The sequence below is a fragment of the Anopheles funestus genome, chromosome 2RL (genome assembly GCF_943734845.2).
Source record: "Anopheles funestus chromosome 2RL, idAnoFuneDA-416_04, whole genome shotgun sequence".
NCBI classification, from domain to species: domain Eukaryota; kingdom Metazoa; phylum Arthropoda; class Insecta; order Diptera; family Culicidae; genus Anopheles; species Anopheles funestus.
In genome coordinates, this window is record NC_064598.1 from 44,652,852 (window position 1) to 44,670,713 (window position 17,862).

At 40.5% G+C, this 17,862-nt stretch overlaps 2 protein-coding genes across 5 annotated transcripts in view; one reads left to right on the top strand and one right to left on the bottom strand.

Annotated features, from left to right (window-relative positions):
• Positions 1-12,036, top strand: part of LOC125760454 (uncharacterized) — a 168,189-nt gene extending 156,153 nt beyond the window's left edge. For all 4 annotated transcript variants that reach the window (XM_049420596.1, XM_049420593.1, XM_049420595.1 and 1 more), the window contains exons 10-13: positions 6,337-6,505; positions 6,626-6,773; positions 6,874-7,441; positions 8,426-12,036. In XM_049420596.1, the coding sequence (XP_049276553.1) occupies positions 6,337-6,505; positions 6,626-6,773; positions 6,874-7,441; positions 8,426-10,741 (3,201 nt within the window). In that variant the 3' untranslated portion in view covers positions 10,742-12,036. The remainder of the gene's footprint in view (positions 1-6,336; positions 6,506-6,625; positions 6,774-6,873; positions 7,442-8,425) is intronic.
• A 4,421-nt stretch (positions 12,037-16,457) lies between these two features.
• LOC125760481 (signal peptidase complex catalytic subunit SEC11A) lies at positions 16,458-17,623 on the bottom strand. The gene is made up of 3 exons (XM_049420648.1): positions 17,382-17,623; positions 17,051-17,307; positions 16,458-16,968 (listed from the first exon to the last, which is right to left on the bottom strand). Exons 1-3 carry the CDS (start codon positions 17,448-17,450, stop codon positions 16,740-16,742), a joined length of 555 nt encoding a protein of 184 aa, XP_049276605.1. The 5' UTR covers positions 17,451-17,623; the 3' UTR covers positions 16,458-16,739.
• Between the last annotated feature and the right edge of the window lie 239 nt (positions 17,624-17,862).

Below are 17,862 nucleotides of genomic sequence, written 5' to 3' on the forward strand. Positions count from 1 at the left end.
ACTTTATGATTCATCTGAAGGAAAGCAGGTTTACCAATTTGTTGTAGTATTTATATCAGCAAAAACGCTTGTTTTGTGTATGAAACATCATCACGATGTTTCCAAGTTTTCCAACTTTCCACTTTCAGATATTGACAAAATCCGATCAAACGCTTATGATACTGCAAAACGAACATTCAGTAATTATACCGAATAACAGGCCAAAGCTTACATTTTGCACAAAACTTATAATTTATCCAAATGTCGCAAATGTTAAAGTTTACACAAAATATAAAAATAATGTCTTATGGAGACACCTGGTACCTGATGTTAAAATTAACGAAAAATTGTATTCTTTTACTCGACTTTTCTTGTATAAAGACATAATTTCAAACTTTTATTTCAGTTAAAAAAGCATTTGTCAAAATCTGTTGAATATACTTACCATAACTTTAAAAATAATGACTTATGGAGACGCCTGGTACCTGAAGTTAAAAATAAAAACAAATTGCGTTCTCTTAAGCAACTTTTAATACTGCCAAAATTCGCATTTGTTAAAGTTCACAGATTTTTTTCTTCTTATGAACGGTCAGGACGCGTCAGACTTATTTTACCACTTATTCTACCGAAAATATAACTTTAAAAATATCTCATGGAGGCGCCTGGTACTTTAAAAATATCGCCCTCTCTTACTCTTTATGTAAAGACATGAATTCAAATTAAAAAAAAAAAATAAATTTTTTTAATATACGTAATTTTTATATTTTTTTGGCTACAAACCAATCAAATAAAAACTAAAAAAAATGTTAAAATGTTTTATGAATAAGAGAAGTAATTAATAACGGTCCCAGAACAAAAAGCAACAAATCTAAACTAGGTAAATAATTTTTTTAAATCTAACTATAAACTATAAACATTTTATTTAAATTTTAACAAAACGAATCAAATCAAAGGCAAATAAAAAGCAAAACGCGTGTCACTAAACAATAAACCCGAATAATAAACACAACGCTTTTGTACGTCTCGTCGTACGATACCACAAAACATAATGCAACAATCCTTTTCCATCTATTCATATTGCAATTTCACATGATGAATAAGCGGTTGTAATTGTAATACGATACACCTTATTCGCAAGCGAGCGAAGAAGTGACTTCCGACATTGTCCCGTGTAATAATGTTCGCGTTGCTTCACGATCATGATGAAATGAAGTAAATTGCTACCGACGTGGAAAGCAGTCCCTTCTTCACTTGACTTTCCCTAGCATTCCCGAAAGGAAGCAGCATCGTTTGTGCTTATTACTGTGTGTGTGTGACTTTGTGTGTCTGTAGCATTATGAAGACCTGAAGAGCGCAAACGAAAGGCACTTGAAATGACGAACAATGACGACCCACGTCAGACGTAAACAAACATGCAAAAGGAAGAGAAAAAAGCACACACACACACTAATGAAATCCGATTTTCATATACAACCTCTTCAGTGTAGCTGCATGGATACAGCATGCTCCAAAGCATCGGGAGAAGACATATTGCAAGCGCTTCTCCAGTTTGTGTCAGTGCTCAATCTGCAACACTGGGGAATAATTGATAGAATAATAATTCCTGCGATATTCAAAATCTCAACCCCATCCCACCCACCCGGACACAATTCTTAATCCTGGTTGAGATTCATAAAAAAAAACAAATCACATAAAGGATACCTTCAAAATACTGTATAATAAATAACAGGTACCGACTCTTTACGAGTGGCACCGGGGGAAGCTGTAAGCATCCGCCCCGAGGGGTGATTTTTCCTTTGCCTTTGCTTTTCCTTTTCACGCTCCTAGCGCGTCACAATTGTATCGTTTGCTATGGCCATCCCTTATTTGTGATCCGTCTTGTGGGGGGGATTTTCCCTGTTTTGAGCTAAGAGGGCTAGAGCTCTTTCCCCCCCACATGAACGTGATTCAATCCACGACCATGCAAAGGAGGAGTGAAAATAAATACGGGAAAGAAAATTTATTAGTCACAATTAATCGTTTGCCGGGTGAGGCACCGTGTTGGCCGTCCAAGGAAGCTAACCGGGTTGGACGGTCATTAGTGAAAGCTGAAAAGTTTACTGGAAAAGATAAACATGAGCACGAAACGAGATCTTACTCCCAAGGCAGTTTGTAAGGCAGTGGTGTTTGGGTAGTGGATGGCAAGACAACTGACAGCATTGCCAAACAATACACTCTTGTTTGTCGAGTTTGACTAGCTGGCGCATGGATGGGCAAATAGTGGTGGGTGGGCAAAATGTAAGAAAAGACGAGAAAAACAAACCAACCAACCAGACAAGTAGAGCGCCATTTGCGATGGAAGAAACGATGCAATGGCAACCTCATCTTCACAAATTGCAACTGGTGTAGCTGTTCTCGTGATTCTGGTTTTTTTTTCTCGTGGGAGGAACTCAAACAAGTGTTACTCATTTATAAGACATACCCGCTAGAATTGGCTCTGCATTGCTCGATTTCCCTTGCAGTTTTGCTGCAATGCGCTGGGAAGGAAAAGGTTCTGTGAAGGCGGGACGCACCAAAAAAAAAAACACTTTCCATCGCTCTGTCTCTACAGCTTGTACTGTACTGCGAAGACATGATCGTGTACCGTGCTTCCTTAAGCGTAAGGGATAATATGCGAGCTGACGTGTAGTGATTAGCTTTGGGAGGAGTTTATTTTTCAACCAGTTGTCTTGGCACTTGCTATTGCTAAAGTCGTTTGTTGAATTGTCTGAACATACGCCTCACAGAAACAACGATGGGAATGAGGTGCTACACGTTTCTTTAGAGCAGTTTGCTAATGAAGTTTTGTGAGTAATAATCCAAACATTGCTCACGAATCTTGTTAGACGTTATGTGAAAGTTGATCAGTTTTCTTGTTCAGTTCCTAATTTATTACGTACAGTTTGTGAGTTGTTGTGTTAATATTTACTTAATTTATTAAACAATATTAAGGAATGAAAAAGTGATTCTTTTAATTAATGTGAAATTATTCAAAAATATTGTTTTTGTTGGTAATTTAAATAATATTGTATAGTGTATACAGTCGTGGTCCTTTAATTATAGAACATTTTTGCAGAAAAGTCCATACATTTTCATAAAGTTTAATAAAAAGATCGCTATATTTTAATCTGCATTGTATTTTAATAAAGATTTTTTTTGTTAAATGTACTTTGTTACTAAGAACTATATTGAGTTGGTTGATTACTTGCTTCACAATTTATGCTAGTTCAGAAATTATTTGGTCTTTAGGAAAAACTTTCATCCCCAAAGAGATTATGAGGTGGTTTATGACATTTTGACTGACAATACAATGTTTCCTTTCGAGCAATACGGCCAGGCCGTTCTTTATGAATAAAAAAAAACAATGTTTCCTTTCGATAAAGAATTATTTCAACAAATGATGAATCTTAATTTTTCTTATTTATTTAAATAACTGTTTTACAAAAGGAAAAATTTCATACACAGTTAACAATGAGCTGTAAATCCATGTAATTATATTCATATATTACATTATCTAAATTGTTCTACGATTATTTTTCGTGGATTTTATTTAGGTTCAATTTAACGAATAAATCTAACGATAGATCAACATGATAATAACATTTTGATATGCTGAAGAAATACTTTCTATTGTTCTGATAATTTTAATAAGATCATTTCCACACAAAAGAAATTAATTTAAAAAAAAGATCTATTAACTTTCAGATCTTCAAAATAAGCATTATGGAGAATTTGTAGGAAGTTTTCTAGGGCGAATAGGAATGGGAGATTAAAGAAACAAAAACTAAACTAATTTAACGCAATCAGTGGGTATTCTACGAAAAATTTATTTACACTGAGTCATTCGATTCGTTCGCCTGTGTTGAGTTAAAAATTATTTCCGAGAAGAGCTTAGGTGTTCACATTCACACAGGGATTGCCAAACGAGTTTTCTATTTTCTACGAAAAATTTTATTATTATTAAATTAGTTCCATGGTAGTAAACACACAACTGTGATACATAAATTTTGTCCAAATGTAATTAGAATCGACTCTATTCAAGAGAAAAATGCGACCAACCTCGTCTGTCACCATGAATATGTGAAGGAACAAGCAAAGATCCGTTAACATTGATGGTCGCACTAATGTTTGTGTTAAAAAAGAGAAATATTTTTTGGAACGATGATAAGCAAAACGAAAAAAAACCGTTCCATAGTCGCCTTTTCATCAAATCATCATTGAGTATATTGGCTTCTTCAAACTTGTCCAGAATATCTCGATTGAATGGTGTTGTTTGCAAGTTGAGTGGATTGGCATGCTTGGGCACCACTATCCGTTCTGTTTTTCAAAACCGCTGGCTTGCATGGACGGTGTTCTGTCTCGACTGTATTTTTATTCGTCGACGCTCTATTATAGACTGACTCTACGCACTACTTACATACTATTTTACACTATTTCTACTATTTCTTACAAGGATTACTCTGAAATCAACAGTCATTTAGCAATGGAGGATGAAACACTCTATGTTGATGATAGAGTTATCATTCCTAGTGCTCTTAAACTAAAATTTGTAGTACTTTATCTAGTCACGAAGGAATAATACAAATAAAGATGAAGACAAGAAAGTTAGTCTGGTAGAAACACATGGATAAAAGTATAGTTAGCTACGTTTAAGGCTGTGAAGTATGTCAAGTAACAATACTTGTTCTTCAGGAGTATGTGAAATCAAAATGGCCAGAGTATTGTTGTCCGTTTCAGGGAGTTTATTCAGATTTATTTCATTTTGATAATCATAATTTTTAGATTATAATTGATAGCTTTTCATAGTTTATTGATGTGCGAATATTGAAAAAAGTGGGTTGAAAAAAATCAACATAGTAGAAGATGTAGAGTCCTTTTTTGCATATTTTGGAAGTGCAAACAATTTGTCTATGTTTCTAGAGTCTAGAATCACTCAGTACGAAAGTGAGTAAGACGCCTCCACACACAGGAGTAAGAACGGTCAAAAAAATATTTAGTAGATCAAAGACTTAAAGCCTTGCCTTTGCAGAGGAAGATTCATTTGAAGATTCATAAGTTCTTGATGAACTACAGACGCTACGACAAGTGGATATAAATGTTACCAAATATTTCTTGACAGTTTGGTCGGTCACATCGACCTTATCGGCCTAACGCACGTTACCCTTGAGAGAGAAGTCGCATATAACGGTCAAATACTCAGGACCAAGCTGCCAAACGATAGATTCTCCTTACTCTAGAAATGCCAGAATGTTGTAAATGTCTTTCACGCCTGTAGATGTCTTTCACGCCTATAGATGCCTATTGTGGCCATAGCGCCCATAAACAAATTGCTAGACCTGTAAAATTGTTAAGGCTATTAGTGTACATTGAATACTGATAGCTTGGCCGACAATCAGGTGCCAGAGTAATCGTGTAAAATATCAGACCGTTTTGACGTTATTGTCCATTTACAACAGATTAAACTAGCTAGTGGCTTTATTTGATTGACTGCCACGATGTAAAATATATTACATAATTTAAAAAAAAATAAACAAAAAAACAATATTGTTGCTTTTTTGCTCTATTTACACAAACAAAATTAATTTTAAAAAATTAAACCGAAACATTTCGAATGTCAGTTGTGAAATGTTAAAAAAGCAGACTAAAAATAGTAAAAAAAATATTTAAAAAGACTTACAGTATAATATATTGAAAAATGATAAACTTATTGAATTCAAATGAAAATAATTTTTCTAATAAAAATACAAAGCCGTTATAAGCTTTAAAAAAAGGATTATTGTTTGTGAGTAACAACTCTTTCTAGAATAGGTAAATTATAATCCTTTAGTCGTACTGTTCGCACCAGCCTTTACCATAAATAAATCCCTCCCATACGTGGTCAACAATAGCTACCAAGAAAAGGTGACTCCCCTTTCGTAATGTTCCATTTCTTCTAGAAAGGCAGTAGAAATTAACCACGATTTAATAAACCAATTTCTAATTCAATTTCCACCAGCGCCAACAACGGGAACGGTTCATGGAGCCAATCACAATTATAAATGCATTCCGGTGCACTGGAAATGCAACGCAAACCATACCCCCTATGTGTGTGGGTATGTGGCGCCATGTGGTTCTAAGGGGCCATGCCAAGCCTCGGAGCCTCCTGCCACATAATTGTGGTTGATTAATTTCCTTCTGCGCTCTTCCTCGTAATTGCCGCCATTAGAGCGAAATTGCCATATTTCATCGAGTTGGGAGGCGGGTGTGGGAATTTAAGTTGAGGTTCTGTTCCTGTTTTTTTTACATCACCATTTCATTTATGCCTATGTTTCCGCTTTTCTTTCCGCCACTGTTCAACAGCACGATCCGGAACAGTGTACACCCGGCGGTGAGGACGGTAACTTCATCATGTTTGCACGCGCGACGTCCGGCGACAAGCGCAACAACAATCGCTTCAGTCCATGCTCGCTGAAAGCCATCGAACCGGTGCTGAATGCGAAGGCACGCAGTGCCAAAGGCTGCTTTACCGGTAAGTGTTGCGTAAAGCCTGAAGATGGGTAAAACTGTCTCGTTCCCATTGGTAATGATCTATTGGTGTTTTTTTTGGGTTTTTCCATTTCATGCCACAAAACAACGATCGTCGCAACAGAACCACAGGAAGCAATCTGCGGCAATGGGGTGGTCGAGCCGGGTGAACAGTGTGACTGTGGTTGGGAGGAGGACTGTAAAGATTCCTGCTGCTATCCGATGTCACGCCATCCTCGCTTCGATCAGAAACCATGCACACTAACACCAAAGTAAGTCGTGTCGTGTTGTGCGGCGTACCGTCACAACCAGGCAAGATATCATTCTGTGTATGACAAGCGACTAATTCACACTCGTTTCCCCCATTCCCAGGGCGCAATGCAGTCCGTCACAGGGACCGTGCTGTACGCTCGAGTGTACGCTCAAGCTCGGTGACAAATGTCGCGACGATAATGGATGCCGTGATCCGGCTTACTGTGACGGCCAGATGCCCGTTTGTCCACCGTCCATCAACAAACCGAACAAGACGATCTGCAACAAGGAGTACGTTTGCTACATGGGCGAATGTACCGGTTCCATCTGTTTGGCGTACGGGCTGGAAAGCTGCCAGTGTGCGGTAGGACCGACCGATCCCGCTATCAAGGCGTGCGAACTGTGCTGCAAGCAGCCGGGCGAGGACAAACCGTGCCTGAGCTCGTTCGATTGGAACGAACCACCGTACGATGTGCCGGATATGTACGCGAAACCAGGCACACCCTGTAACGATTACAACGGGTACTGTGATGTGGCACAAAAGTGTCGCGAAGTGGACCCATCCGGACCGTTGGCAACGTTGCGAAAGTTGCTGCTTTCGGAGGAGAGTATTGCCAGCTTCAAGAAATGGATTCTCAGCAATTGGTACACCGTCGCGTTGATCGTGACCGCTGTACTGGTTCTTCTGGTAAGTGTTGTTGTTTTGGACCGTTAAGGTGTTTTTGGAATATTGTGTTTTTTTTAAAAAGGAGCAACATTTTTATAACATATTCTTCAATTTCGATTGTGTTCGTGAAAAACAGAAAGTTCGTCGAAACGTGCGCCACTGGAAGGACATTCCGCTGGATATTGAGCAATATTGTGAGAACAGAGTAGTTTTGGTTTTGTTGCGCGTTGTCACCATATCTCCACTGTTGAACATGTCCGCTTCCTTTCTCGCTCACATAGGCCGTTGGGACTGATTATTGCTAACTTTGTAATGGAAAACAAACAAACGCTCGAAATATTCTTTTATGTTTGCAAGGTTTTAAAGTTGAAGCTGTAAAACTGAGGTCATTTCTCGATTGTTTTCAAGTTGAAGTGGAATATTTGGAGATGAATGTAGAATTTCGTAGCTGTTCTGGAGCTTAAGGTTTTTGAAGTTTAAGGTGGCAAATTTTCAGCAATCTCTGGGTTCTTTTCAAGTTCTCGAATATCAGGAATTCTCTCAATTTCAGGAACTCTTCCAAACACTGACAACAAATTTGTTCAAAGAATTCTCGACAGATACACTGCAAGTGTTTCATATGTGTATATTGAGATAAGTTCCAGAAATTGAAAAAGGTCTCCAGATTTCTTTCGGCAGATTGAAGTTCAACTTGGAAAGCGTCCCACAATAATTCCGAGTTTGCCACTTTTCCTTTCAATTTTGTAAAAGCAATTCTATTCAAGGCATTCTGATATGATGGTGTTCTCCATCAACAGAACGCTTTGTGCAGGTACATATAGCTTAACTTTGTAAAAGATCCAGAAATTCAGTAGGAATTCTCATCTTCCATTCGAATGTTCCAGTTCATCTTGACTATAATTCACCAATGGCTTTAGTTTTCTCGCTCGAGTTTATAAACCTTGTAATAGTTCCTCTCCATGTGCCTCTGCTTCCACTAATCACTCCTTCATCTCATTTCTACAGGTTCTGAGCGCGAAGTTACTGGGCAAGCGTACCAATCTAAAGCTGAAAACGGTCACCATCATACACAGCGCCACGACGGAAACGGTACGGCTACCGGAGGACAACAACGGTGTAATAGTGCACACGGCCGTCCGCACGAAAGTGCCGCTCAAAAAGAAGGTACGCGGCGAACGAACGAAACCCTCCAGCAAACCCACGAAGGGACAGTCGGCGGCAGCAACCACCACCGTACCGGCGGTCTCAGTTCCAAAGCAACTGCTAACCACAGTGAACGGAGCGACCACAACCACAACCGCCGTGCTACCGTCCACTTCCAAGGAGCTGCAGCAACGCCAGCAAGCGTCGGGAACGGGCGGTCCGGTCACGAACCCAACGACCGGTGGCGTCAATCCAGCCACCATAGTCATTAAGCAGGTGAAGCGGCACGTTGGTCGTACCACTACGACCACCACCACGGTAGCGGGCGGTTCGGACAGTCCGAAAAAGTTGCTCCGCAGAAAGAAGAAACGTTCGAGTGCGGCAGCCGGTGGTGGTGGACCGTCGGATGAATCGCCGGTTAAAGAGCCGAAGCAGCAGAAGAAACACAAGAAACCGAAATCAAAGCATAAAGAGGTGATCGACTACTCGAGCCGCAATGCGTCCGATGCGCACAGTCACAGTAACACCTTCGGGAAGGTACACCGTTGGCTGCTGGAGTCACCGATCGTGGCCACCCAGCCATCCGGCGGAACCGGTGCGTACGAACATGCATCAGCCGTATCGAACATTCTTAGCAAAAGTCAATCCACCCCGGATCATCTGACGCAGGGTGCCCAGCAGACGGCGGCAGGCGGAACCGTCCCATTGGCACAGACGACCGCCACTCGATCGCCGAAGAAAACGCGCGTGAAAACCAAATCCGTTGGCAATTTGAACGAAAAGGTACGGCTGCAGGTGGTGTACAAGCCGCCGTTCAAGTTTAGCCTGAAGCTCTCCAAAACTGACCCATCGGCGGTGTCGGGTGTGAAGACACATGTGGTCCCGGGACCGGTTGGTGGGAAGCGAAAAAGTCGTCCACTAACGGACCGGAAACGTGTTGGACCGGGTGGTATCATTAGTGGCGAAGATCAGCAGCAGCAACCACGCAAACGGTCGGCGATTCTCGTACGCCAGCAGGTACCGGTAGCAGAGGAGAAACTTCCCATCATCGGTAATCCGCTGGCCGAACCGAACTACGAAACGCTCAACCCCCGGCACGGGCTACCGGGTGAGGACGATCTTACCGGGCACGATGAGTCTTCGCACACGTACGAGAACATAATGTTTGGGGATGAACCCGACACGGTGGCCACAAACAGCGCCACCGCATCGCAACAGCAGCCCAATGTGCCATCCATTAATACGGCCACGTTCCGGATCAGTCGGAGCGCTAGCGGGACACGGTTGCAGAATTCACCTACGAAAAGCACCGCCCAACCACGTGGCAGCACGTCCAATCTAGCAACTGGCGGCCATCATAGCAATAGTGGCGGTCGTGATCGGCAGCGGCGTTCCAGCGTACACAACAGCTCCACCAGTGCGTTCCGTGGCGCGTTCGGTGGTGATAGTACGGAGTGTCTCATACGCTCCAGCACGACCAATCTCGCCAAACACGGTCACGGTGGCAAGCGGAACAGTTTCGCCGACAAGAAACGTTCCAGCTCCACCAACCTAAGTCGCCATCAGTCCGGTTCGGTGTCTAACTTGCACACGCTCAAACGGCACGGTTCGTCTAGCCAGATGCTGCACCAAGATCCGAACGGAAGCCGCCGGAACAGCATTACCCAGCCGGCGAAACTGTCCCGCTCGGCATCGAACGGTCCCGGTACGATGGGCCGCCGTCATTCGGGTGCGAACAACGGTACGCTCGGTAGCAATAACTCTAGCAACTCAAGCAACGGTAGCCACGGACACCAGCAACACCATCAGCATCATCATCATGCGCACCATCATCATCACGCTGGTCAGCATCAGCGGCGTAGTAGTGTGGGAACTGCCGGCAGTGGGAAAGCAGCAACGGGCCAACCGCTGAATGGAACAACGCACCATCAGCAGCAACCGGTCCCCCTGGCCCGGCAGACATCGTTGAATGTGAAGACGAACATGGCGGCACAGCAGCATCATCATGGCCGCCCGCATACAGCTACGTGTGCCGATGATCCGAAAGCTGTACAACGACCATTCGAGTGGCCAATGGTACTCCCCAGTGGTGGTAATCGACGACCGCTCGATGAACCGCTGCCATCCGATCTGGAGGTGATGGTTTCGGACGTTGAAAATCTGGTCAGTGATAGATAACAAAGTTTTTCACGTTAACGATTAGCAAGAAACCCGCGAACAGGAAGGCGTTAGGGAATGAAAAAAAAAATAAACAAGTGATAAAGAAAAATGGTAACAGAAGCTAAGTACCATGTAACGACGAAGGGTGTGCGCCAGAGGTTTTAGTAGCCGAGATGAGTGAAAGAAGAGACAAACAGAACAAAACGAAACCAACTAGATGAAACAGTGACAAGCATAGAAAAAAAAAATCCGACAATGGTGGTGTTTCAAAGCCGGCAAACGATGGTGTGTTTTGCATTACTATTTTTAAAACACTTCAATGCTAGTTCCAATTCGTTAAACTACTCCTCCTCCTCCTCCTCCTTCAAACAATCAAATATAGTTTGTGCTGTGAGTAAACAAGAAATGAAAACAAAGCAAATATTTACATCCAATTGGAAGCGCTCTCCCTTACACGTTCGAGAAACCTCTTAAACCTCAGCAACCAAACTACTCAACCACGTGTTTTTTGAGGGAGTCAATGGAGGCGCCTGGTATTTTGTAACATTTCTTCAAACTAAATGACTCTTTACGCAATCAAAACAAACGAAACGAATCGAAAAAAAAGATGAAACAATTTCCTCACCATCGTTGTCACAAAGATAAAGAAGAAAAAGAAGAAGAAAAGTAGCAAAAAAAAGCTGAAGGTCAGGTCAGTAAGAGTTGTACTATTGGGTAGGTGAACTGACGAATTTTATTGAACTTACAGTTTAAAAGGGTTTTTTTTATGTTTGTAATCCGTGCCAATTAGAAACAATGCGCTGCAAAAGCAAAAACAGAAACAGAAAAGCAAAACCACATACAAAACAAATAATACGCTACTCAATGTCTCTGCTCGGTACCGCGGAGGTACGCCGTGGCGTGAAGAATGTTTTTTTTTTTTGCAAAGACAGTAAAAGGTGGCAAAAGAAAACGCGAACGGATAGCACACGAACTATACAGCACCAACATACGCCTCCTTTACATACACGCCTTTGAATGTATGTGTGTTTTGTGGTTTTGTGTAACGCTTGTTCTACTGCTGGTGTCCACCATTTCGTAAGGGGAATCTATGCGAAAGCGCCACAATGTTCCGAGTGTCTATTTTGCAAAAGGCTGATTAAAAAGAAGAAGAAAAAAACAAGAAGAAGAAGAAGAAGAAGAAGAAGAAGAAACCCTCCACTTTTTTATCAAACCCTTCTCCGCCTCATCCATTCTTCCCTCTTCCTTCAGAATGCCAGTTTCTATCACCTAAACGCTAATGCACTTCTTACCACCTCAGCACCCCCCCGCCCGAGACCAAGCTAATCGACCTGTACCGATCATATCAGTAGAACAATGTTTTCGAATGTCCTTACTGTGTATTTTGTGGTGGGAAAAGCTATATGTGGCGTTGTATATTTTTTGGGGGACTTTTTCTTCACATTCGGTTTATAGCTCACGAATGGAAATGAGAAAAGAGTAACGGAATGTGACTACTTGTGGCGAAAGTTGAGTTAGGGAGTAGTAGTAGAAATTAATCTGCCAAAAGACAGCAAAAAAAACAAACAAACCGTTCATCAATCAAAACCATTCAACCTTGCAAGTGGATCTAATCGTGGTATAGTTTTTCACCAGAAAACACCAAAAACACCATTCATCCATATTGTTACTGTAAAACCGCAGCAAACCGAACAAAACAAACAAAGCAAACAAACAACACGTCCTGAGCACTGCATTCCGATTAAGCTAGTGTCGCCATTTATTGCATTACCCGTGCGTGCGGTGTAACAGTACTCAACAACATTTCACAATGCCTGCCGTTTATTACACCGTGCTACGCACCAACAAAAAAAAACACAGGAGATTATGAGAGCAATTTTGTAAATAGAAGCGCCGAAGACGATGTAGCTGTACTTAAGACGATCGCTTTCTGTGTAAACAAATTAACTGTTGCGAAGTGGTGGAAAAGCCAAGCCAGAGGTTATGAAACCTTGGACTGTTGTTCCCACATTCCCCCAATAATACATTCCACAACACAAGACGGGCGGGATGAATATTAACTAGCGTAGTGTACGGCGAAGCAGATGGATTAATCGATGTAAAAGCGAAAAGGAAAACAAGTAAGGGAAGATGAGGTACGGCGGCAGTAACACTAATAAGAAACTAAACATATAAGATAAATGTGATTCTAATCTTATAGAAACTCATAGGCTTAAGGTTAGCAAGGGTACGACATCACTAACAAAACAAACAATCCGCAAACAGCGTGAAACAGAGCCGAAAGTTAATGAAGCGAGAAAATTGAAGCAAAATAAAAAGGAAAAAAAACAAACAAACAAACAAACACACGAAAGTAATGTAGTGAAACTTTATCAAACGAACGAGAGTAATAATGACGAATGGTAAGTACAGTTTTAATATTTGTATTTGTATATGAGGGATAGTTTCATATCAGTAACAGCATTATAAAGGTGAACAACTTCCTAAAGATTTGATAGTGAAATTATTCACTTTTTATTTAAGTTATTTCAACCTAAGCTTTTTAGTTACAGTTAGATTACAGCTGTTCCTGCAAAAAAAGAAACATAAAAATACCCATTATTCATTTGTAAAAAAAATAAAAGCTGCACTCACGAAAATAAATACAACGATACGATTTTTTTTTATTCATAAAAAAGTCCTGACTGCATTGTTACAACGCTACGATTAATCACGATATAAAGATGATTACACTTTCCATCTCATTAGTAAAACATTTACTTAACGTATCGTTCAAAATCGTAGTTGCCAAAGAACGCGAGTCGTCGTTTCCAATACCGTGGTTGAAATGAAAAATCCAATCCAAGTAACAGGAGACCATCCCATGCAGGAGCTGACATCTGTCTGCTGAAAGTGTCACAACACTGCTAGCGACATCTAAGCGGTACTAAAACGCACCACGTTTTAAATATAACCCCGTCACTAAACGCTTAGCAATTGTCGCGTTGGCGAACGCGATTCAGGAAATGTTTGCAAAACTCCATTTAAAAATAATTGCGAAAAGTCGCTATACGTGTATTTTCAGCGAAAAATGCTATTCGAAGCGCGATTTAACACCAGGACAGTTTTCTGTAATGGCGGCCAGGATAGCTCGATTTTGCTGGCAATAATAAGGTAAACAAATACAAATTCAAAAATAATATCGGTTGAGTGGCATTCAATATTGTCTAGTAAAAAAAATCTTGTGCTTTTTTATTTTTTAACCGTAGTGTCTACGACCAAAAAAATACACGTTGTTCTACGACCGCCTACCCGGGTAGGCCATACGATTTGTATGGGAGTTTTCGTTTTTTCGAATTCTGAAGCGTATATCTTTTGATCTGCTCGTCGTATTTGCATGAAACTTTCAATATGGATGGGATTTTTAGTTGTCCAACTAATATCATTTAGCTGATAATTTAAAAAATTCTGGTTTCCAGTTTTTTTGCATTTTTACAAATTTTTCTCCGTATATCTATGACTGCCTGACCGGGTAGGCCATGGGATTTATATGGGAGTTTTTATTTTCTCGGAAGTTTTCTGGGACAACCTTCAGCCGAGATACCTCAGGAAGAACCAAACATAAAGAAAATTGCTATTTATGTTAAAAAACCTGCTTGTTCTTCGCGTTCTGAATTTAACACATATTTTTCCAAATGTAAATAATTTGAAATATTTGCACTTAGTGTTAGTAATATGATAACATTTGAGGTTTATAATAGCTACGTGGAAAGCTTCTAATTATAAAAAAAGTATTTATTTTCTTTTTAATAACGCAGAGTTGCGAAAATAATACACAACAATTATATATGATTAAAGACGATTAATTGGCTACAATTAACCCCGAAAAACTATATATATATATGCTTTATACATGATTTAGAATCCGAAAACTGAAAAATCCCATACAAATCGTATGGTCTACCCGGGTAGGCGGTCGTAGATATACGAAGAAAATTTTGTAAAAAAGGCAAAATACACAAAACCAGAATTTTTAAAATTCTCAGCTAAATGATATTAGTTGGACAACTAAAAAACCCATCTTTCTTGAAAGTTTCATGCAAATACGACAAGCAGATCAAAAGATATACGCTTCAGAATCCGAAAAAAAATGAAAACCCCATACAAATCGTATGGCCTACTCGGGTAGGCGGTGGTAGATATAAGGGGTATCAATCGAAAAAAATATTTAAAAAATGGTAAAAAAATTTTTAAAATTTTTCTTTTTGTACGAAATGGAGAAAAACATGTTTGTACGACTTTCCTATCAAAAGATATTAAAAAATAAAAGTGCAAAACTTACCCAGGTAGGCGGTCATTGACAATAGGGTTAAAGTACGTACGAGTTGTAAATAATTATTGTGAATATAAATACTATTATTAAAACACAAGAAAGTCTTTTAATTCGAGAAAAAATCGCAACTCGCGGACATTTAAATCTATAGCCTTACCATTTTTTGAGCAATTTAACAAAATTTATAAATTTGATACATTTTAATGCGAATATGTTGCTATAAGTTTCTTTTCACTCAAACAATTGCTGCATTGTTAATGAATTTAGTACTTGCTTCAACAATGTCGCTATAAACAACGCGTTTGGCCATCTTGCTAGATAAATATAGCTCACTACATACAGGTGTTCGATCTGTTTCGGAAGCTATGTCGGAATCGTAGTTATGATTACCTGAGTATTGACGGTACGGTGATGGTCATGAAATGAGAAAAAAGCCGGACAAGTTCGATTAACCGGGTACAAAGGTTTTTATCTTTATGCTACTCGGAGTTGTTTCTAATTAGTGCTATCCGACTTCTAATATTCGATCCCGATAATATTTTGCCCGGTGTATGACGCGGTGGGCAAAAACATCTTCGTTCATGTTTTTATTTTCTTACAATTTCTTTTGGCTATCGGAAAAATTATGACAAGATTTTCCAGCGCCAAACACACAAGAAAACAAAACGGACAAATCTGCGGTACTGTTAGGAACAGCCGTTGTTTGTATCATAGGAATTAGCAGCATCCGACGACTTCATCAAAACAATAAATTTACTACTTATTATAATTTTCTTTGTTTAAATTAATTTAATTTAATTCGAAATTAATTTCACGCTACCGGCCAGATTGAAAACATAAACAAACCTTGCACGTGAAAAGTTAAACCTTGAAGACGCACCAGAATCGCAAAATGTTTTTTGGAAAATTGAGCTACTTTTGTCGCGTTCGCAAACGCCACAATTGCTAAGCATGTAGTGACGGGGTAATTTCACGCTTGAGCGCCACCTATACGTCATTATTTGAAACTTATCTCTGTACTGCTTTTATCGCCATCTGTAGCTAGATACTAATTTTTATAGTGCAGCTCGTTTCGCCCCTAGAAGGATATGCAGCTCGCGGTGCAAAGCGGATGCGCAACAGGATTAGTTTTACCTCTTGCGTAGTATGTTCTCTTAGTACCAAAAATCAGAAAAGCGTTCGTTTTCGTGATGATCGTTTGCGACAATCGACGTAAAATATATTAAGTAGGAATAAAATGAAGTAGGGGAGAGGAATGCACTGCTGTTTAATAACATAGCTTGTAAAATAAATTGAAATAAGCGTTAATTAGCTACATCAACCTAACCTTTTTTAACGTATTGTACTGTATGGTATATTCTCAATGTCCTATTTGACAATAACTCAAAGTACAGACACAACTGCACCATAGCAACCAGTGTGTTAAGTGTTTTACGTTAATTTATTTTATTTACCACCCTCTTTATCCTTTTTTTTTCGTGCGAGATACCAAACTAAGTTGCACCGGTTTTCTTCCATTTGGAACTCCGCTCAGATTCGTATCGTGGGAAGCGTCCGCCCGAGCTGGAACAATTTTAACACACAACATGATGCATTTCATCGAGAGCCAAGCGCGTTCTCCCTCGACCTGCCACATCACCCGGCAAGTGGAACGGATCGCAATTGTATAAAAAAAAGGAAGTAAGATGTTCCGCCTTAGTTGTCTCATTCTCTATGCACAAGCACGTATAACGCTAGCAGTCCCAGGATGCCGTATTTTAGCTTCGGATACTCGTTCATGTAGATCGTGATCATCCCCACGTACGGCAGGAATCCTCTTGCTCGCCCCACGATATCTTTCTTCGTAAGCCACAGTTGCCCCGGAGCGTACAGACCCCGATCGTCGACGGAGTTGTTGTCACCTTTGGTAAGGAATTTTACCGTGCCGTTGCTCCTGTAAGGTGGTTGTGTGAGAAGAAACACGTTTGTTACGCTGTATGTTATGGCACGAACGCAACCAAAAACACGATACATACTTTTCGTGCAGCTTAATCACACGGTGAACGATCGGAATGTCACGGCCTTCGATTTTAAATACCACAATCTCTCCAACGCGCACCGGTTCATCTTGGTTTGTGAGGAATAGCAGGTCGCCACGGTGGAAAGCCGGTTCCATACTGCCGCTCAGCACGACAACAATCGGCGACTCGCTGCCAGTGACCACCATCAGTCCCTTCCAGATCATCAGTGCGGACGAAACGATCATTCCGAAGCTGAGCATTTGGAACAGAAACTGCAAACAGAAAGGCAAACGTTTTGTCACTCATACCCGGCCACGGTTAAACAGCCATTCCAGGCAAAACTCACCTGTCGCTTGTCCATCCGCTGCACGCCACCAGCGAGCCCGCTCAGACCCAAACTATCCATCATGCCCATTGTTTTGAGATCTGTGTGTTCACACTAAACCGAATCCGATTCCGATCGAGAAACACCACAAAACGCGATGGAATCTGGTTTTGCAGATTTTGTGTTACCGATTCTGTGATTTGTGTTGCTCTCGTTCTGCGGCGTTTCCGAACACGACATCAAAGTTGCTTCTTCTTGTTCTTCTTGTTTGCTTCGCCTGTCAAAATATACACGTAGTCAAAATGTGACACTTTACTGCACATATTTATGTGAAATCGCTTGATTCTGTAACGTAAATATTTATTCAAAGTAAGTTTGTAAATATTTCAATACAAAATTAATTAATTAGCAAGAAATATTGGTTTAAAGTTTGCAAAAAAGCGAAACGTCAGGAAGGGAACACGGTGTCATAAACCGACCGTTCGAACATCGCCAACGTTAG

Bases quoted from the DNA above. Each gene is read 5' to 3' on its own strand.
- LOC125760481 (XM_049420648.1), bottom strand. From the start codon at position 17,450: ATGGGCATGATGGATAGTTTGGGTCTGAGCGGGCTCGCTGGTGGCGTG. The intron at 17,308-17,381 runs GTGAGTTTTGCC...TTCTGTTTGCAG, and splicing joins AGCGGATGGACAAGCGACAG to TTTCTGTTCCAAATGCTCAG. The intron at 16,969-17,050 runs GTATGTATCGTG...ACCACCTTACAG, and splicing joins GTGATTAAGCTGCACGAAAA to GAGCAACGGCACGGTAAAAT.